The 21,892-nt window shown below is 46.8% G+C and overlaps 1 protein-coding gene across 1 annotated transcript in view; it reads left to right on the top strand.

Moving 5' to 3' along the window:
- LOC138515747 (protein starmaker-like) overlaps nt 1-21,892 on the top strand; it is a 259,408-nt gene that overhangs the window by 4,023 nt on the left and 233,493 nt on the right. Inside the window, exons 2-5 of the mRNA XM_069630449.1 lie at nt 1,697-1,763; nt 1,864-1,911; nt 3,677-3,907; nt 8,157-8,412. Of these exons, the coding sequence (XP_069486550.1) occupies nt 1,704-1,763; nt 1,864-1,911; nt 3,677-3,907; nt 8,157-8,412 (595 nt within the window). The 5' untranslated portion in view covers nt 1,697-1,703. The remainder of the gene's footprint in view (nt 1-1,696; nt 1,764-1,863; nt 1,912-3,676; nt 3,908-8,156; nt 8,413-21,892) is intronic.

Below are 21,892 nucleotides of genomic sequence, written 5' to 3'. Positions count from 1 at the left end.
ACTTAGGCTGCAGATAATGAGGACTGGGCACACCAAGAGAACATGAATATGGCATAGGATGCAGTATATACAACCCACAAAGAATACAAGATGTTGAAGGGGGTTTGGAGGCAACCTAAGCCAAATGGGCAATGACAAGGAGACACCTGAACTCAATAAACAATCACTTTAAAAATCTTTGAATGGGAATCAAGTGTATGCTTTAATAGAGTAAAGTCTGACTATTGACTTGTTATAAGGATACATGGACCCGGATTATTTATTCATGCAATGTTTGTCAGGTACCTGTATATTTATGTATTTTTGCAATGTTTAAAGAATATTTACTCAGCAGCAGTGATCAAAACTATTATCAGCATAATGAAGTAACTCATCACCAGTGCCTTGGAAGTGGTTTTAAGTGGAATTGATATATAGTTTGGAAAAGAACCAGCATGAAAGAAATAGCGCTGCTTTAAACTATTATTTTGGGCATTTCCTGGGCTTGCAGGGACGCACCGTGGGCCCAAATGGGTCTCCGTTTGTACTGTGTCTGGACCACGGTGTGTCCCTGCAAGGCCAAGACCCTTGAGTTATCCCCCCAAATCTCCGAGGAAGAAATGAATAAATACTTAAAGAAAGAGAAACAAGGGCATACAGTTAAACGTTTTTAAGCGCTTTTTATACTGCAATAGTGGTGCTTGTATGAATGTGAGTCAGAGAGTGTGAAGTGTTAGCTTGCACACATGCAGAGAGGCAAAGCTGCTTACAATGCACGCCCACTTCCCACATCCCACTGTACCTCCCCTCCCATCACAATGCCTGCACAAAACCATTCAGTGACCAATGGCCCATCATTAGTAGTTTCCTTCCGCATTGTGATGGGAGGAGCTGGTCTTAGGTGCAGGGGGAATTGTAGTGTTCTTATTGTTGTGCTTATGTCCCCACCCCACAACAAGTGCCGGGAAAGTGCTTGAGTAAACCTCTGTCAGAAGAGGCAGCGCCAGGAACTAACCCCATGGCTATCACGCGCCTGACAAACTGGGTAATTTCATCCCCTCAAGCATGGAGGGGCTCCAGGGACCGTGGCAATTGTGCCCTCTAGGCAATTGCGCCCCGGCAGCCGCCCGCCTCGCCTGGGTCAAGAAACGGCCTGCTTAAATAGAATTGGATGTTGGTCATTCTGCGATTTTATAGAAGATTCTTTGAAAGTTACTTATTTAACTGTATCTTCATGACGCTTTTAAAAAGTAGGCATAGATCTACTTTTGAAAAACAAAAAACGGTGCCCGGTTTCCTGCATAAAATGACGCTTGGGTCTCTGCTTAAAATGACGCTTGGCTCTCTGTGTAAAATGGCGCTTGGATCTCTGCCTAAAATGGTGCTTGGGTCTCTGCATAAAATGGTGCTTGGGTCTCTGCATAAAATGGTGCTTGGGTTTCTGCATAAAATGACGCTTGGGTCACTGCATAAAATGGCGCTTGGGTCTCTGCATAAAATGGCACTTGGGTCCCTGCATAAAATAGCAGCCTAGTTCTCTGCAATAGTGGTGACTTCACCATCTTACTTGTGTGATGTAGCAGGAAACAAGAGGCTCTAATGGGAAAACCAACACTGCCAAAGTATTAAGAAGGATGCTGCAGTGGACGCTTAACCCATGTGATCTGCTGCCTCCCCATGTGCGCGCTGTCTCTAATCACTATTATTGTATCTGCAGGTCGACAATGAACATGAGGCTCGTCCTGCTCAGCCTTTGCCTCGTCGGCATGGCTTGTGCTCTGCCGGTAAGTGCATCTTGCATTACATATTAATACAATCCCTCAAGTCATTTGGACATGAAGAAAAATCATGTAACATTAATTTGACCTTTTTCCTTTTTGAAAGGCCCACCGATCCAAACGTTCTGCCAGCTCCGAAGACGCCAGTCACCAGGTGAGTGAGGCCCTGTGCTACACCCAACATGCCAGCAAAGCACCCACCCACCTGGGGCAGCGCACGCGGCATTGCAAAAACTATCTGCAAAGAGAATTACATCCTCTTTCTAACACTATTCTAGACCTTAGACAGAACCAGCCACAGCACAGCGTCCCGGAGAGTGCAGCACCGGTCACACACCCTGATCTGAGTCAACTCTTTGAATCGTGACTCTACTTTTTCTGACTCAATGGCAGTCCTGCATAAATACACAAGACTTTGATATTATATATCGCTCCAATATAACATAGTGGTCGCATAACAACCCCCCAGAATGCATTGCTCCATGTCATAGGCTACTTTCATATTGCCCCAAATCAGTCTTTTCTTATACCCCGCCCGCTACCATATCATGCAATTCACCCATGCCCCTCTGGAATTTGACACCACTTCCGCACCTTCCTTCCGCATAGCTCCCACATCAAGGAGCGCTCCCTTATCATACACCCCTGGGCATCATACAGCGTTCACACACACTTCCGGTATTATGCACCACTTCTATACCACACACCCCTGCCACACATCTCCCATATCAAGTGCCACTCCTTTATCATACAGCCCTGGGGTATCATGTTCTGCACTGCTTTCACAGAGCTCACATATCAAGTGCCACTCCCTGAGGCAGTCCCGCCCTCCTCCTGTTTCAGAGTACAGAGCCATCAGCAGCGGGCAGCCCTTTCATTCAAGGGGCTATGGTCAAAGCGTTGCACCACGCAGCTCCTTGAATGAAAGCGCTGCATGTCAGCTGAGGCACAATGGTGTCACACCTTTGATGCGCCCAGCCCCTTCTTTTGTTTGCGCCCCAGCTCTACTTCATTTAGCAGCCTTACTTCGGAGACGCCCCATAACGGGAGCTACTCTCGATTTCTAATCCCCGAAAAGCACTGTCCATATGCATCACATCTCTTCTATCAATCAAAGCTCCTGTATCTTATACAGCTCTCATATCATTCTATGCACATCCATACTGTTCACTTGCACCCAGCTTTGGCTGGGGTCCACACTATAATAACTTTCCAACGGCCACCAAAAAAAAGCCAAATTAATTCAGTCCTTGTGACGCCCCTGATCATGTGGGATTGCACCGTTTTAGATAATTTTCTTTACTGTTATGTTGTACATTGAGGTGCATTTCTGCTGACGGCCATTTTGGAATGGGCTCGGGTTGAACCAGCCGATTCCCTGACTTGAAAAGAAATCAATGTACTCAGAGCAGGGGGCACTATGGCTGACCGTAACATTGCTCATTTTGCTTTTTTGTAAATTACCTGTCAAAGGTAGAATGAAATTCGCCCTTTCAGAATTGGCGATTTAATCCTTCAGTATTAAAATGTGGCTTCGACACAATCCCTGCTGAAGAATTGTTGTGCCGCGTTCTCACTGCTCTTTTAAAGACCTGCTTCTCCTGGCCTGTAGTTCTGGTGGCAGGACGTTGCCCTGCTTGAAATGCGGAAAGTCAGCCGTGCCAGCGAGTGATCCCTTTAAAGTTACATAGGCAGGCAGAGCTAGAGACGGACACACATTTAAATGACATGTGACCCCATTCCTCCAACAAGAACAGAGTCTCCTGGGAAATGATAGAGAAGGAAAAGGTACTCGACCAAATGAAAGCACATGATTGCACGAGCTTGATTTTAGTTTCTCACCCATCAACAACCAACCACACCTTGCATGCGCTTTGCAATGTAGTCTTTAATTCCACCAACCAATGTTCCGTTTTCAGAGTGAACCCATAGATGTGTCCAACGAGAGCAACAGCCATGATTCAGACTCCGACTCTTCGGAGGAAGACCTGCCCGCAGCCACAACCGCTGCCCCTTCCACCGAATCCCAAACCGACGACTACACTGCTGACCCCTTCACAAGAGGGGACAATGCCGGCAGAGGAGACAGTGATGCAGACCACCCCTTCGTAGCAAAAGTCTGGAAGAGCGCTGTGAAACGCGACACCCAGGTAAGGCCGAGACACGTGCTTCTATTCCACACGGAAGCCATTTTGATCTGTCTGAATCCCTTTTGCTTTAAGTACCATTCTCAGATTGCTTTTCACTGTCACTTCAAAGTAAGGCTTCCCAAGCTCAAAGATTCTGTGTTGGCAGGCCAGTGGCACCAGAAGCAAGGAAGGATTTGTCAAAGTTAATCACATGACAGGCTTCGGGACTGCTCCCACCCCAGTCCTCTTATTTCTTTTAAGGCATGGGCCTGTTGGGAAATCTGCCAATGTCCATATAGCTCAGGCTGCCTCTTCTCTCCCATCTTTAGAAGGGATGCACAGGCTAGATGAGGCACCAGGGATCACCACTAAGATGCCTCCTGCTGCCCTTATCACAATGTCATGGCAGCCTCGCGGTGAGGTGCTATCACCCTCCTCCGTCATGACAAAGGGCCTGATTCACAGAGCGTTTTTCTATGGGTTCGCGCCATTATAAAACACGTCTGTGAATCAGGCCCTAAGAGTGGTTGATCCCTGATACTGATAAAACAGCACCCTCCCCCACGTACCTCTATAAGGACATGTGATTTTATAACACCCATACAGGAAGTAGCATGGAATTCCAGAGGGGCACATACAGTACAATGAAAGCCCAGCCGCCACATGTTCTTAGTTTTTAATGGGGGACCTGCAGCAAATGCAAGTTTCTATATCCATGGGACCATGTCATAGTTTAGCATAATACATGGGGGTCCTTGCTGGTAAATGGCACTTTGGCAAACATGAGCTTCATGCGGAGGACTGGTGGAAGCCATTGCTAACACCTGCCCCACTTGGCAAATATGGCTCTGCCAGGCAGACTGCACATAATATGGAGTGCCATGTTCTAAACTACCAGAGGCATTAGAATAAATATGCCCACAAGTCCTAGGAAACAGCAATCTCATAGTCTAGGGCCAGGCTCAACATGCCACTCGGGTCCAAGGTCATGACACAGGAGAAGGCCCTCGTCACATGTGTGTGCCATGTGGTTGGAAACAGTGTCTGGAGACTGATTCTGCCTAGGGGTAATTTCGAGTTTGGCATCCAGAATGAGCCACGGATATTTCCCTCTGCCATGCGGGTCTGGAGGAAGGGACCTCCCTTACTATCAACACTGCTGCTTCCCTGTTGGTATCTGAAGGGCATCAATTCAGCTAAACCCCCCTCTAATGTGGACAGCCAGCAGTATGCCCCCCAAATAGATGCTGAGCTCTTGTTAAATTGGAAGCCACGCATAAAGGGGCCGGATCGCCTAATGAGGGCCAAGCAAGTGCTTTTTTTGCACGGTTGCTGGGCAGTTTTGCACAAGTAGCAGTTAAATGAAGGTCGACATTTGTACCAACTGACCACCAGGACACATTTGCAGCAACTGACGAGTGAAAAATGACATTACTACAAAATGACACCCCCCAGGGCAATTTATGTTATCTGACCCTAAAAGTTCAAAGCAATATGATTATATTTAGGGAACCGCTGCCAGTGCCTGGAAGGCAGCCCTTAAATGTGTTCATGCCACAGTGTCTCCCATAATGCATCTTCACGGTGCCTCTCTTTTATTCTTCCATGTGGCATCTGCAAACATGTTCTCCTCTGTACCCCAAAAGGCCTCAAGCCTTGCTGCAATGTGCTGTGCTCAAATTAAACCATAGTCTATTTGGAAATAATCCATCAAACTCACAAAAATGGCAGCAATAGAACCAATTAAAATACAATAAATTCAGTTCAAACCAGGAGTGTCATAAGCATTAAATATACAATTAAATAACTTAAAAACGCATTTCTTCATTAAAAAAATGATCCCCTTATAAAATGTGTTCAAATAAGAATGTCCAAAAATTGATTTCTTGCTTTCCAGGTCCTCCTCAAATAGGTAAGAAATCCCCAAGCAACAACCCAAGGCTCACCTTGAAACAAAAAAAGGTTAATGCTGGCCGACATTGGCGACATTTCCACTGTTACAAAATTAGAGTGATCGTCATTTTGGTTCTTTTTGTCTCGATAAGTGTGACACCCCCTTTGAGATGTCTACAAATCCTATGCCTAAATAATCAAACTCTTTCACCCTTGGGATTACAGAGCCATTACTGTGCATCCCATACATCCCAGTGCTTCCCTCTCCCAGCCATAAGTGCCATAGCCGATTTTGGTGTGGTAATTTTGAAATCTAAGTTTGTCATAAAATGAGTGTACACATTAATTAATTCCTGAAGGTCATTTGGGGTCCGAGCTATAATAACAGTGCCGTTGGCATAGGCTAAAAGGGGGAACATTCTATAACCCACCCACGGAAAGTCTGCATTTGAATCAACAAATGCCTTATAAAAACCATCTATAAAAAGTGTAAATAAAACCGCCACCAGAACACATCCCTGGCGGACTCCTGTATCCCCAACAAAATATCCGGTGCTTTGTCCCTGCTCCCCATATCGAACACTGGCCTTAGTGCCCTCATGCACCAATTGCAAAACCCTCAATAGCCGACTCGGGCACCCCATGGACCCAAGCACCGACCAAAGCTTTTCTCTATTGACTTTGTCAAAGGCGGTGCTTGGGTCCATGAAGGTCAAATAACTAGGTCTGCCCTTCACAAAGACAGATTGTGACCCCACCAAATATACATTTAAAGCTTGAGCACAGATCCCCGCACCTGGTCTAAAACCGTATTGTACATCTGCCAGCACTGATTCAGCTGAGATCCAATTCTAAATGCGGGCCGATAATGTGCAACCAAACATTTTGAGCGATCTATCTAGGAGCGATATTGGTCTATAGACTCCCACGATCTGCTTTTTTTATAAATTTGATAAATGATAGCATTTTTCCATGAATGCAGGAATTCCCCTGTTTGCAGAAATGCATTAAAGCAAATGTTCAGCAGTGGGGCCCATAGATCCACCGCCCCCTTATAAAGGCCCGCAGGGACCGCATCCGGGCCAGGAGCTCTATTATGTGCTTGTTGGTTAATCGCATTTTCAACCTCCCTCAATGAGAACTGGATCAATGGGCTCTGTACCCCTGTAGTAGACCCATCCACAGAGCCCTCGTACAAAGCAGGAAAATAATCCACCCAAGCCTTCACCGCCACATGTGTTTTTCTCAGTTTCTTCTCTTTTTGTATGGGGCAGCCCGCTCCTGAAACAAACTCCCAGAACCTTTTAGAGTCATTTGAGGAAACAACAATCAGCAGCTCCTCCCAAGCTTTGTGCTCCAGAAGCTCTTTACTGCCAATTTATATTCGGCCCTGGACCTGATGATTTTCCCCCCTATGGCTATCTGGGTCCTTGAAAGCCTTCAACAGTCGCTTCTTTGATTGTTTACATTCCTCATTAAACAAGCTGTTCTCCTCCCTTTTTTATTTTTGAAGTCAAGCTGTTACATATTTGTAAGAGAAAACATCAACTCCTCGAACATTTTTGTTACCTTTGCTGGGGACTGAAAGTTATCAAAAATTGGATGCATTATATTTAGATTGGATAACACAAGTTGCTGTTGCATAGTCGAAGGATTGCGTTTGGCCAATTAAATTTTCTCCTACAGTGAGTATTAACCTCACACAGATCTAAGTTATGGGAGGCTGGTGTGGTCAAGTGGATATATTCCCACTGTATGGTAAGCCTCAGTGGGAAAAGGTGGCTGCAGATTTCCTGTGTTACCTCAAAGGCTTTTATCAGATGCCAATGGCAAACATGCATGAAAAAGTCGTCTATTGGAGACGACCCTTGTGTGTTTCTAAAGGTCAGAGCCCCTGGTACGCAATCTCAATTCCAGTAACCACCGCCCCATTTGTAGGCCATTAGCACAAACCCATTTATTCAGCATCTGTGGGAGTGCTGTACCATAGACAGTATCTTCAGTATCATCATACAATTCCCCCGGAATCCCATTGCCAAGTTTGATGTTAAAATCTCCATCCAACACCAACATTGTCCGATAATCAAGTGTTGGAAGAACAATACTTTCCATGATTTCTTTCAATGATCCTAGCATATTCGATTCTGCTATATGCAATCTGTTATAGAAATTAACAATTAATATTCCATCCCCTTGAGTGCGGGTCATAATAATATATTGTATGCAATCTGAATTGTTTCTATTACCTTAGTTTGATATGACATAGAGGCCCTAATCAATATCGCTAAACCCCTGTAGCAACACCCTCTATTATTCTTGCCTGCAGCGGCAAAAAATGTGTGTTACCCAGGCTAATCATTTTGTGTTTGTCACGCAGGATATGCTGGATACCACAGCGGAGCAGGCAGATGAACCAGAAGATGCCGACAAACTCTTTGAGGCCTCAGATGATACCGATGTGAAAGATGCCACCAGCCACCAAGACACGGCAATCAGCACTGAGCATAACAGCCAGGAGGATAGCAAGCAATCTCAGCCTGACCACAGCATGGAAGAAGATAGTCACCCTGATAGCCACACCAGCAACGAGAGCCCTGAAACCCACGCCAGCAACGAGAGCCCGGAAACCCATCCTGACCACAGCGTGGAAGAAGACAACCATGCCAGCAACGAGAGCTCTGAAACCCAGCCTGACCACAGCGTGGAAGAAGACAACCACGCCAGCAACGAGAGCCCTGAAACCCAGCCTGACCACAGCTTGGAAGTAGACAACCATCACAGCAGTGAGAGCCCTGAAGTCCAACCTGACCACAGCGTGGAAGAGGACAAGCAACCTGAGACCCACACTAGCAATGAGAGCCCCGAACATCATGTGCTACTGCGCGGCCTGAAACAAGCAACCCCTACCCCTGACACAGAGAGCAGTGAAAGCTCAGAAAGTCAAGAGGACTCCTTGCCACATAACAGTGTTGAGAGCACTGATGCTGCCATATGAAGCCCCCAAGATCAAAAGTAACTGGGGTAACTGGGCTCTGTTTGAATTTGTTGGTGTAAAATACAATCTCAACTTCAAATCTGGTTTTCTGTTTTTAAAAGGTGTTTTTGCTAGGATATGCTCATGGCGAAACATTGTTTTTCAAGGTCTCAGAAATGTTTCCAGTTGACACAGAAAGAATGTATGGTCATTTTGCAGCAGCTGCAATGGTGTTTGACACCCGATGTACAGTATTCGTCTATATATTAGTAGGAGATACCCACCCCTTTCCTTCTTTTTCTGTGCAATAATCTCAAGAAATTATGCAAATATTTAATATTCTTCTAATGGTTTGTTATGATGAAAATATGTAATATTCACTTGAAAATAGTTTTATACACTTTGGAGTTAAAGTTACCTCTTATAATGCTGCCACCTGGCAGTATGAGATCACATTGTATATTTTGCTATAATTTTTATAAATTGAATAAAATGTATAATAACGTTGACGTGGTTTATTCAGGCGTCGATTTACGTTACATTCAGTTCAGGCTATGATGGGGTCTGGCCGCAATTAGCAATGAGGGGATTAATCTGCGACAGAAGTTCAATTTGAGCAATTCTTTTTATTACTTTTGTTCTCGACTTGAACTGTTTTATACCCTTGGCGCTTCCTGGTGACTAACATATAGGGTCGCCTTTTCAATGGTGCTGTTGGTCAAATGGAGACATGAATGTGAGGCGCAATGCACTTCCGTCGAAATTTCCCGCTCTGCCTCATTTTCGTGTTCACACAATGCGGTGGAGTAGCACGGGGCATATGTGAGACAAGGCTGCCTCTTCAGAGTTTGCGCTTTGCTCGTTTGCTGGCACTGTTCGCCAACCACAGGGTACATTTGCTCTGCTTCCCTGACTCTGCTTCCATTCATTTAGGAAAACTGACTTTCTTCCAACTAAGCTAGAGCTGTGCATTTATAATGGAATGGTAGGACAATCAAATTGCCCACCAACAAAACGCTGCCAATTATATAGTTCTGTGTTATAACATGACATGTCATTTTCTGCAGGTCAGTCGACCAGGCCCTAAAATGGAAGCTTGAGCCTGCCACATGCACCCCCCACCAACCAGGCCCTAACATGGAAGCTTGAGCCTCCCACATGCATCCCAAGCCGACCAGGCCCTAAAGTGGAAGCTTGCGCCCCCTGCCAACCAGGCCCTAACATGGAAGCTTGAGCCTGCCACATGCACCCCACGTCGACCAGGCCCTAACATGGAAGCTTGAGCCCCCCACATGCAACCCCGCCGACCAGGCCCTAACAAAGCTTGAGCCCCCCACATGCACCCCCCGCCTACCAGGCCCTAACATGGAAGCTTCAGCCACCCACATGCACCCCCGCCAACCAGGCCCTAACATAGAAGCTTGAGCCCCCCACAAGCACCCCCCACCGACCAGGCCCTAACATGGAAGCTTCAGCCCCCCACATGCACTCCCCCCGCCGACCAGGCCCTAACATGGTAGCTTCAGCCTTGCACTTGCACCCCCCGCTGACAAAGCAATTAATATTCATGTACATCAAAGCAAACAGCTTCAACGTTGCAGCAAAAGTGCGGCCAGCTAGTGGCAAGTGCAGACATTAAGTGTCAAGAGCTGGTTGGTACTGTTGGGATACAGAAACAGCCCCCAAGTGCAGGGGTTCCCTGGGAGGCAGTCCAGGTGTGCAGCTGGCGGGGAGGGGACCTGTCCCTGAGATCAGAGGGTAGCCAGGTGAGCAGTGCAGTTTCAGTCAGGAGTTCAGCTAGGGAGAGGAGGAGAGAAAGCAGAAGGAAAGAGGAAGGCCTTGAGGTGCTTCCGGAACCGGAGATGGTTCTCCTCAAGTTTCAGGGAGGCCCCAGCCGAAGAAAGAGATCTACCACCAACTTGTTGTTTCGAGAAGCGAAAGACCCTGGGGGAGTTGGAGGCGGATGAGCGAAGAGCTTGGGAAGGATGATATTTAGGAAGAGAGAGTTAGAGGTATTGAGGCCCCAGGCCCCAGAAGGCCTTATGGACAATGCAGAGATTTCAGTTCTGGAGAGATATGATCCCTGGGCTTGAGGCCAAGGACAAGTCTTGCAGTCCTGTCTGGATGAGTTGCAGACTGCAGAGAGTAGAAGCAGGCAGATTTAGAAAGAGGCTGGTACAGTAGTCCAGCCTAGAAAGAATCACAGCTCTGGAGACAGTGAGCTTCGGGGTGAAGGAGGGAAAGGAAGAATATCTCTGAGGAGGTGCAGCAGGTACTGTGACTTCTTAGAGACATCAGAGATGTGAGAAAAGAAGGAGAGACTGGAGACAAAGATGACCCTGAGGGTTTTAGCCTCAAAAGGTGGGAGAAGGAAGAGGGCCAAGAGAGTCCGTCCAGAGAGTGACAGGAAAGCAGGGAGCAGGTGTGCCGATGAGAAGAATCTCAGTCTTACAGGCATTAAGGCAGAGATCGTTGGTGGCACACCACTCCTGGATAGTGGACAGGCAGTCAGAGATCAGAGAAGAAGAAGAGGTGGCGGAAGGGAGCATGAAAATGAGCTGAGTGTCATCCATATAGCACTGAAAATTGGGGCAGAGAGTGGAAATGCGGTGGGCAAGAAGTAGCAGGATTGGTTGAACAGCCAGGGAGAGAGGTTAGACCCCTGGGGAACACCACAGGTAGAGCTAGAGATAGAGAAGAGGAAGGACCCAAGTTGGACCTGGGAGGGTCGATCAGAGAGGAAAGAGGTCAGCCAAGCCAGGGCCTGATCGGTGATACCCGGGTTATCACGGAGACGGTTGAGCAGGATGGCGTGGTTGCCTGTGTCAAATGCAGAAGAGGCATCAAGTAAGATGAGGACACAGGGGGTATTGGAGTCAAGGTTGGAAAGCAGCTCTTCACGGATGTTCAGGAGAGCAGTTTCCATGCGTTTGGCAGCTCTGAAGCCAGACTGATGGTTATGGAGACACCAAACCAATTCAGTGTGAAGATTAAGCTGGGAGATGACCAGCTTTTCCAGGAGTTTGCCCGGGAAAAGAGTGATGGAGATTGGTCGGTATTTAGCAGGGCAAGAGGGGTCAGCAGAGGATTTCTTAAGAAGAGGGTGTACAAGGGAGTGCTTCAGGAGGAAGGGAAGACTCCAGTGGGGAAGGAGTGGTTGCAGACATCAACCAAAGCAGGAGCCAGGGTGTCAACGTGGTCCTTGATGGTTTTAGAAGAACAGGGGAGAACCTGTTTTGACGAGACTTTCATAGATCCGACTTGTCTAGAAACCTTGTCTGGGGAGAACAGGGCAAAAGCAGAGAATGGGGGAGGAGAGGTGCCCACAGAAGGGTCAGAGGAAGAGAGGGGAGTAGAAGGAGGAGGAGGAGAGGAAGAGAGAGAGAGGACAGGATCTCCTGAGTTTTAGAGATGAAATAAGAAGCCACGGCCATGCAGAGGGACTGGGAGGGGACAGGAGGGGTAGAGACAGCAGCATGATTAGCCAGCTCCTTTCGGATTTCAAAGAGTTTGCCCGAGTTGTTGGATGCCGCTGAGATGCGTGCTAGGATGTGGGCTGTCTTCTTGGTGCGGACGGAGAGCCGGTATTGCTTTTGGAGCAGGCGGCAGGCCAGTTTGTTAGAGGATGTACAGGAAGCATGCCATTTCCTCTCAGCCACACTGCACTTGTGTTTAAGGGTGATGAGGTCTGAGTCGAACCAGAAGTTGCACTTAGCTTTGGGCTTCAAGCAGATCCTCATGACAGGGGCAAGAACATCAAGAGTATCAGATATAGCAGAGTGGAGCATAGAAAGGGCTGTGTCAGGGTGTGAGTCAGCCAAAGGCGGGTCAGGGGGGTTAGAAAGCGGCCACAAAAGCCTCAACGGACACATGCTTCATGGGTCGGATAACCCAGAAGGTAGGTGGCAGTGTTGGAGTTGGCTTTGTCTGAGGGGTGGAGAGAGTGAGCTGGGAGGAGAGGGGAAAGTGATAACTCCAGGAGAGAGGAGTGGTGAGAGGGATAGAAACGGGAAGGTCTGTAGAGATCAGAACATCCAGAGTATGCCCTGCAGAGTGAGCCAGGCCAGAGAGGAAAATAGTGAGTGCGAGAGAGTTGCAGAGGTCACGAAAGAGTCCAGAGGAAGGACAGGAAGCATCCAGGTGGATGTTAATGTCTCCAAGAAGGATGAGTTGAGGGTCGAGACCAGGAGGGAAGAGGAGAGGTCCGCCCGCTCAGAGAGGAAGGAGGAGATCTGACCAGGTGGCCTGTAGATGGTAGTCACAGTAAGGGAATGGCTAGGAGAGAGAGAGAGACTGCAGACGAGGCATTCAAAGGAGGAGTAGGCCTGTGTAGGAATGACAGAGGCTGGAATCCCATCCGGGAAGATTAGGTCTACACCCCCTCTGGGACGGTTGCATCTGGGCACGGAGAGAATCTTGTAGCCATCAGGGAGGAGATTGTCAAAGCTCTTGACAGAGCTGGCTGTGAACCATGTCTCAGTGAGACCGAGTACATTGAGGTCAAGTTCTTCAAGGAGGTGGCAGATGTTGGAGGAGTGTTTGACAGCTGAGCAAGAGTTTAAAGTGGCAACATGGAAAAGGTTGCCGTCCTTGAAAGACTTCCGGGAAGGGGTACAAATCAGAAGTATGCACCACAGAGGTGTAGAAGAAGCCCAATGGGGGGGGGCAGAAGAGGAAGGAGGAGAGGGCAAGGTAGCCAAGCAGGAGTCAGCAGGGGAGGCAACAAAGCCATGGAGGGAAGAGAAGGGACAGCAGGAGAAGAAATTAAATTGATGAGGTGTTGGAAGAGTCTATCAAAGAGGAGAAGGTTGGTCTGAGGGCCTAGGACCAAGATGGTACCATTCAGGTAAACATTAATGATGACCTTAGAGGAGCGGAAGGAGACCAAGAGGGCCTCCCACCATGTGCCACCATTAATGGGAGAAGAAGAGAAAGGAGAAAGCACCGCGATCATATGGAGAGTCCATCGGTCAGGTGAGGGAACGACAAAGAGGATGTCAGTGAGGGTTTGCCTGGAAGAGGCACTGGTATAGGTATCAGCAATAGGGAGGCCTGGGTTGAAGACCGGGATGTCCTTTTTAAACTTCTTCCTACCAGATTCTGTGTGAAGAGCAGGATAGTCGATAGAGAAGTAGTTAGAAAAGATAGGAGAGACAGAGAGCACCATAAAGTAGGTAGGGAGAGGAGAGAAGAGGAAGGGGGGTGAAAGGTGAAACTCAAATGATTCAAACCTCTAATCACCCCTGTGCAAAGTCCATCTGAAGCACCATTCATTTTGAAATATGTTTACACTGATTGGGCCAGAGTACCTACAAGTAAATCCACCTAGGGTAGGGGATATATATCTCCCTTAAAGCTCACTCAGCTGTGTAAAACCAGCACAGGAAAAGACATGCAACTTGGTGCAACTACCTGTGGGTTATTATGGAGCCCTCTGTAAGGATGTGGGTAATTCTGGCTCTAGCTTTTTCCATATTTCCAGGGAGAAGAAATGCCCCGTCCATCAGGTTTTGCCATAAGAGTTCCAGTTTTAATAATGGACAGAGCTACAGCACCCATACTTACAGAAACCGAATTGAAACACAGGCAGAGTTGTGCAAGGGGTAAGGGAGAAAGGGAATCTATGTAGGAGACAGCATGACTACCATCATGTCCAAGTCATGTGCATGCTCCCTAACTAGCCGAGCACGGAAAAGTCAAAGAGTTGGGACTTTTTCTTCCCATGTGCCTCATAGCACTAGTGGAAAAGGGGGTGACCAAGCCATTCAATGTAGGGACCGCGGGGCACATGCTTATTTGAAGGATTCACTAAGACTCTGGAAAGAATAAAGAATCTACTCAAAAGGGGTTCTCTGTAGGATCTTAGTCACCAGGGATCCTACGAGTGTTCTGATAAGGATACGATTTACCTTACAGAAGATGATATGGGTGATTAGGTCCCATTGAAGGAAACTAAAGAGGTCTTAGAAATCAAGGATCACTGACCCATGGAACTGAGAGGATGCTGACCCCCCTCTTCCTGGAATGGACTAGGTGGGGAGACCTTGTGGTTGGGGAAGCTGCCAACTAGGCTAGAGCTGAGCAAGCCAGGAGATGATCAGGCCGGCCCATTTCAGCTTGACTCGAGTTTCTTGTCAGAGCATCACCAAAACATGGGCAGGGCCAAATCTCACCTGAAAAAGAAAAGGTTTAGCTGGAGGGATTTAAAATGGGATTCTGCCGACAATCACTTTAACTCAGTGACCCCCCAGCGCTGGCCGATTTTTTGCAAGTTCTGTGTAACTGTGCATACTTATTTCTGGTAAAACGAAGATCACAACGTGACTGGGGAAAGAGCAATCATACGCTTCACCCTTCCCAGTGGCAGCCCACACTTCCAGCTCAATGCCACGGGAGAGTTGATCCTAAGCTCCGGCCTAGTCTACGCAGAGTGCCTTCTGAAGTCAGCCTTTCTCTGAAGCAGATCCTGTATTTAACAAAGCATTGTGGAAAGTCCACAGTCGCACATGAAAAAGAAATTCACTAAAGTATTCAGTTACAAAGCAGTGCATGGTTCCTTCGTGAGTCCTGATCTCGCTTCGCAGGGTTACTAACTGCGGTTGATCCACTGTTGAGAGGAGGCCACGCATCTACAGTCTCACCAATGGGAGGGGTGCTGACGGTTTTGAAAGTACAGTACAACTATTTCACTTTATGACATTTCTATCTTAAAAGATACTTATCATTAGATACAAAGTTTCTTAAAAAATACAGAGCAACCAAACTTTGTCGCAAGCTTGCTCCTGGAGTATCCCTTACACCCCATTCTGGCAACATGCTTTTGTAATATGTGGCGGCAGCATACCATTGCAGCTTTTGGTCAGTGTAATGAACAGAATAAGCTGATATTTGTGGACACACCTAAAAGTCATTGTGTGATCATTTGGAACTCCCTTTCAAGTTGACCTCTATGCCACACCTAAACAAAAATGGCGGCTGGTTCACACCTGACCATCAGCCCTCCACATGTTATGTTATGTTACTTGGCATTTATATAGCGCCTTATGTATCATTAGTATGACCTCAAAGCGCTGGTAGGTTGAACGCCCTCGGGAACCGCAGTTCAAGTTAGTAGAGAGTGAGAGAATCGTATGGTGAGTGGGCACACCGGATATGTGTGCAGCTGATGTGGTTATTGCATGATAGCTGCTTCTTAGCGGTAGGTGTGGCATTGAGGAAACTGTTATGTTGGTGTCTTAACTATTCAGCTTCTTTATGTTGAATGGAACCTGTCAGTGATGACACCATATCTGTTCTTAAGCATTGTTGTTAGAATGTTGTTGTTTGAGTTGGTCAGTTAATGCTACCCTGTGGAGATGGTTGGGGGTCTCTACTATCCAGTTTATCCCTACTAGCAATAAACCAACAGTTGAACTTATATGCCTGGTTCTGTGCCTCTACATTGGCGACGAGGATGGGATGTGCTGCAGCAGGAGAGCAGCGGCTGGGGTAAGAACAGATTCTGAATCCAGAGACCGAGACCCCCAACCGCCAGGCCTGCAGGAGAGGAGCTGCCCTCCCCTCCACCGCCCGCCTGCGTCGTCCGGACCGAGGGAAAGCGCCTGCACCCATCCGCGCTTACCCTGTGTTGACTGCAACTGGTCGCTGACTGCGGCCCAAACAGACCGCCCGAACATGCCGAGGCTCCGTCCAATGTGGCGACATCACTCGCGGTCTGCCTGTGAGCGGGGTGAGTGAACAATTCCCATTTGGCATTTGGTGCCGGCGGTATTTCTTTTTGGGGAGGAGGAGGCGTGCGCGAGAAGAGCTCGAGGAAGGCACCTGGGTGGACAACACGTGACACATCACGTGTGCGGAAAGCGACCACTGCGCGAGGGGTGCCGCTCGAGGGGAGCTGGTGAATAGCGCGTGAGCGGTCACGTGCGCGGAAGGCAGCCCGAGCGGTCACGTGCGCGGAATGCAGCCCGAGCGGTCACGTGCGCGGAAGGCAGCCCAACCTCCACAAAGCTCATCCGCACATTGGAGGGCAGCTGGGTACACGTCACACGCCGCATCAAGAGTGCGGAAGTGTGCCGCATCACGTTTTGAAGTCGGATTGGGAAGTCGAATTCCGATGCTGCCATCGCTGAGCTAGAGCGTTATTGAGCAGGTTGGATTTTGTGAATAGAATCGCTACGGAGGTGAGCATTGACTAATGTAGGAAGCGAGCATTTAACATAAATGCAGTTTTTGGAAACGTTGACTACATAGGAGGTGTACATTAACTATACAGTCATCTGTGCTTGGTGGACTGGTGGGCAGTCTCGGAGCGCTGTGCAGACATTCAATAAGCGCCATGACTTTGTCTGGAGTTCTGGGTCCGCAGATGTTCTTGCCTACTCCTGACCCTCCAAGAATTAAACGGAGGCCCTGGAAGAGAGGGTTCCTACATTACGTGAAGGCTACATGTGGTAATGGCATGTCAGTAGAAAGGACAGTGTCTATGCTTATGCATCTTCTTGGGTATGAAGGGCAGCACATTTTTGAAACATTGCCTGAATTGAGTGAATTGGATATTGAAGAAGGTATGAATGATTTTGATGCGGCATTGGCAAAACTGGACAAACATTTCGAACTAAAAATAACCAATGTGTTGGAACGCTATCACTTTGGCATGAGATCTCAGCATGAGGGTGAGACAGTAGAGGAATACATTACTGCGCTGAGACATTTGTCACTGAACTGCAAGTTTGGTGAAAGATTGGATGAACATATTAGAGATCAGTTCATGTTACACTGTTCCAATGACAAGATTAGGGAGGAAGTATGGCTAAAAGATGACCCATGCTTAGATGAAGTAGTTGGCATTGCAAAACGAATTGAGCATACCTTGAAATGTGTGGCGAAGCTCGCTGTGAAAGAATCCAAAACTGTCCAACAGGTCGAAGTCTTGAAAGTTGGTGACAGAAAGAGAGATGCGGTCAAGGACCAAAAGAAAAGGAAGGGCAAAATGTCCAAACGGGGCGACATGTATCAAGGGAAGGGTGGTAATAATGCCCAAATAGCAAATAAGCCCATGCAAAGAGAAAATGCACAATGGGGAAAAAGGAGAGAGGAACGTTTATGTTTTAGGTGTGGGAGTGCCCGTCACCTATCTACCTCTCCGATATGTCTTGGGAGAAGAGCTATATGCAACATTTGTAAAAGATGGGGGCATTTTGAAAATTGTTGTGCCAATTACAATGTCGGTGCTGGGAGGAGTGTCATGTTAGTTGAGGAGGCTGATGGACCATCCTCAGATGAATATGAAGGTTCTGAAAATGAAATTGTTACTGTAAATATGGTTCAATGTCCAGAAATTGATGAATGCAAGCACCCTTCAGCTTGGGTTGAAGTGAATGGTTGCCAAGTTAAAATGCTGGCAGATTCATGTTCCAAAATCACCTTGATGTTGAAGGCTGTGTATGAAAATGTAGTTGGAGGTAGGATGGATGATTTAAGCCCGTCGGACAAGACTCTTGGGGGATATAGTGGCAGTAGAATTGACGTGTTAGGATGCTGTCCTGCAACTTTCAAATTTAAAGACAGGGTTACTTATGGTAAAATATTCATCACCAAGAAAGGTGAGACATTTTTGGGATGGAAAGAGCAAAGGGCACTATGCATTAAATTAGATCCAAATAGCAAAGAACATGTATTGAATGTAGAAAGAGTGTCTGTGGACTATGGTTTGGATGATGGTTCCAAGAGTTTGATTGCCAAATACCCTGATGTATTTAACAAGAGTGTTGGTTGCTTAAAAGGGATGATTCATAAGATTGTTTTGAAGGATGGTTGCAGGCCCGTGGCGGCAAAACTCAGACTGTTGCCGGTGTCAATGCGTGATGCTGTGAGAGTGGAGTTGGAGAAATTAGAAAAAGCTGGCATTATTGAACCAGCGAAGGCTGTTGAATGGATTTCTCCTGTAGTGGTTGTGAAAAAGTCTGGTGGGGATTTAAGAGTATATATAGATTTAAGAGAATTAAATCGGTGTGTAGTAGCTGACCGGCATCCGCTCCTGAATATGGGAGAACTTTTGACTAGAATAGGGAACGCCAAATACTCTGCCAAATTAGATATGGCGAGCGCCTATCATCAGATTAACCTAGATGTTGAGTCACGAAAGCTGACGGCTTTTATTACATACAAAAGGCATCTACCAGTTTCGGCGCATGCCGTTCGGAAATAATATCAGCTTCATCGGTTTTCCAAAAAGTCATGGATGGATTATTTAAGGGTATTACCAATGTCTGGTGTTTCCAAGATGATGTGTTAATTTGTGGAAGTACTGAAGAGGATCTAAAAAGGAAACTGAATACGGTTTTAGAAATATTCAGAGCATGAGGTATTACTTTGCGAAGTGAGAAATGTGTTTTTTCTACTCAGGTGGTAGAATATTTAGGACATGAAATATCGGAGGAAGGTCTAAGGCCTAAGAAAGTGTTAGTAGATGGAATAAAGAGAATGTAGTCTCCAAAGAATAAGGCAGAATTACGATCATTTTTGGGGACAATAGAGTTCTACCACCGTTTCATAGAAAATTATGCTGATAGTGTGACCTCACTGAGAGCATTATTGAGGAAAGGGGTGGAGTTTGTTTGGGACGGAGAGTGCGAAAGAGAATTCAGTGAGATTAAGTCCAAAATCGATATGGCCAAACCTTTGGCCATGTATGACACTAAGAAAAGGACAATATTGTCTGTCGATGCGAGTGAAACCGGGATTGGAGTGGTTATGTCACAAGTGGGAATTGATGGGGGAGAGTCAGTGGTGTTGCATGCATCACGCATGTTGAGAGGTCCGGAACTAAACTATTCAGTGCTGGAAAAAGAGGCTTTGGCATGTCATTGGGGCATAGAAAAGCTAAAAAACTTTATGTGGGGTCAGGAATTTGTGTTGAGAACGGACCACAAGGCGTTGAAGGCTATATTTGAAAGCAAAGGTTTGGACAAGGTCTCGAAGAGGGTTGCCTGTTGGGTGACGAGATTGCAATGTCACAAGTTTAACATTGAGGTAGTGGCTGGTAAGGATAATGTGCAGGCTGATCATGCATCTAGAGTAAGAGTCAAAGATGAGGATGATGAGAAAGGGTCTGTTGAAATTGAGAACATGGTATTTGCTACAGTGGAAGGTGTGCTTCACAAAGAAGAATGGGTTGAAGCATTGTCGTCTGATGAAATGTGGAGGTGCATAACAAGCTTCATTAAAGATGGCTGGCCGGAGAAAAGATTGTTATCTGGTGAAGAGCGGGCTCTGTGGGAGGTGAGAGTTGAGCTTTCGGTGAAGGATGGACTAATATATCGGTGGGACAAGCTTCTCGTTCCTGTGTGTCTAAGGAGAAGACTTATAGCTATTGCGCATCAAGGCCATATTGGTACATATAGGACCAAAGGGGTGATTAAGGCCGATTATTGGTGGCCGGGTATGGACCGCGAGATTGAGAAGACAGTATGAGGATGTGTAGACTGCATAAAGTCGGGGAAGAATATATCTGCTGTAGTGCAACCTGTGAGAGGAGTTGAAAGTCCGAAGGGTATCTGGCAGGATCTTGCCATGGATGTCTTAGGCCCAGTGGATATGGGCAGAGGTCGAGGTAGGTTTGTGTTGGCCATAGTGGATATGTTCTCGCGCTGGACGGAGTTCAAAATATTGAGAGAAGTCACGGGTCAGTCCATTGTGGCGTTTTTGGAAGAAATATTTGAGAGGGAAGGGTTGCCAAGGAGCGTGTTGACAGATAATGGTCCACAGTTTACTGGGGGCTTCTTTCAGGAGTACATGTACAGATGTGGCATCAAACATAAAAAGACGGCATTGTATTATCCTCAAGCCAATGGTATGATCGAAAGGGTCAACCGCTGTATTATGGAAGGCATTAGGAGTGCGACTGGGTTAGACAGGAAGGTTGCGGTGAAAGAACGAATGTATGCTTTGCGGATGGCTCCAAATGCTGGAACAGGAGTCAGTCCATTTGAGTTAATGAGAGGACGAAGGAGTAGCACGGTGTTGTCCCCAGCTTGGCTAGGCCGGGCAAGAGAAACGGATAAGGGGGTAGAGGAAGTGAAAAGGAGTATGGATGAACGAAAGAAGTGGGTCAAGAAAGTCAATGAGAAATTTCCAAGAAAAAGAACAATAGTTGAAGTGGGTGATCTGGTTAGGATAAGGAAAGCCGTTATAAAAAAAAAGGGTGATCCGTTGTATTCGGATCCTGTTAAGGTTGGACAAGTTTTTGAGGGAGCTGTGAAATTGGAGAGTGGACAGGTGTGGAGTCTATCCAGAGTTGCGAGGGTGAGGAGGTAAGATCTGCTCAGGAGATGCGATACGTTCCATTTCACACATTGTATTTTCAAGTGTTCATGCATGCATTATACATATAACTGAATTTTATTTTGTGTAAATAGTATTGTGTTGTTCAGATAAGGGAGGGGGGTGTGTTATGTTGGTGTCTTAACTATTCAGCTTCTTTATGTTGAATGGAACCTTAGTCAGTGATGACACCATATCTGTTCTTAAGCATTGTTGTTAGAATGTTGTTGTTTGAGTTGGTCAGTTAATGCTACCCTGTGGAGATGGTTGGGGGTCTCTACTATCCAGCTTATCCCTACTAGCAATAAACCAACAGTTGAACTTATATGCCTGGTTCTTTGCCTCTACAGAAACCAGTTGGATGTGTTCAGTCTGGAGGGTGGACACCCAGACTGAGTTCTGTCTGCGTTAGGCCTGAGGAGACGTCTAAGCTAGCAGGAATGTGCTCAACTAGCTGTGTTTTGTTAGGATGATGAGGTGTTCGTGGGGTCATGTGAGTATGAGAACAGCTAGGCCGAATGTGTCATAGCATAGCTGTGTTCTAGTTGAATGATGGTGTATAGGAGAGAGTAAGCGTAGTAGTTGATATGGTGGCTATGAGCAAAGCGTCTGCGACCAAGCACGTGAGCAGGACAGGGGCCATACATAGCGGAACACATATATAAAGTGACAGGATGGATAGGATAAACATGTGATACTGATAACATGGGGATACAGGTACATAGCATATACATAGCATAAATAGGAGATACAGAGATATACAGAGATATCCAATCCATCTACTCTGTTCTTTCCATCCACTCCATTCACTCTATCCT

The sequence above is a fragment of the Ambystoma mexicanum genome, chromosome 6q (genome assembly GCF_040938575.1).
Source record: "Ambystoma mexicanum isolate Mex_15411 chromosome 6q, UKY_AmexF1_1, whole genome shotgun sequence".
Classification (NCBI taxonomy): domain Eukaryota; kingdom Metazoa; phylum Chordata; class Amphibia; order Caudata; family Ambystomatidae; genus Ambystoma; species Ambystoma mexicanum.
This window is presented reverse-complemented; position numbering and strand designations above follow the sequence as displayed.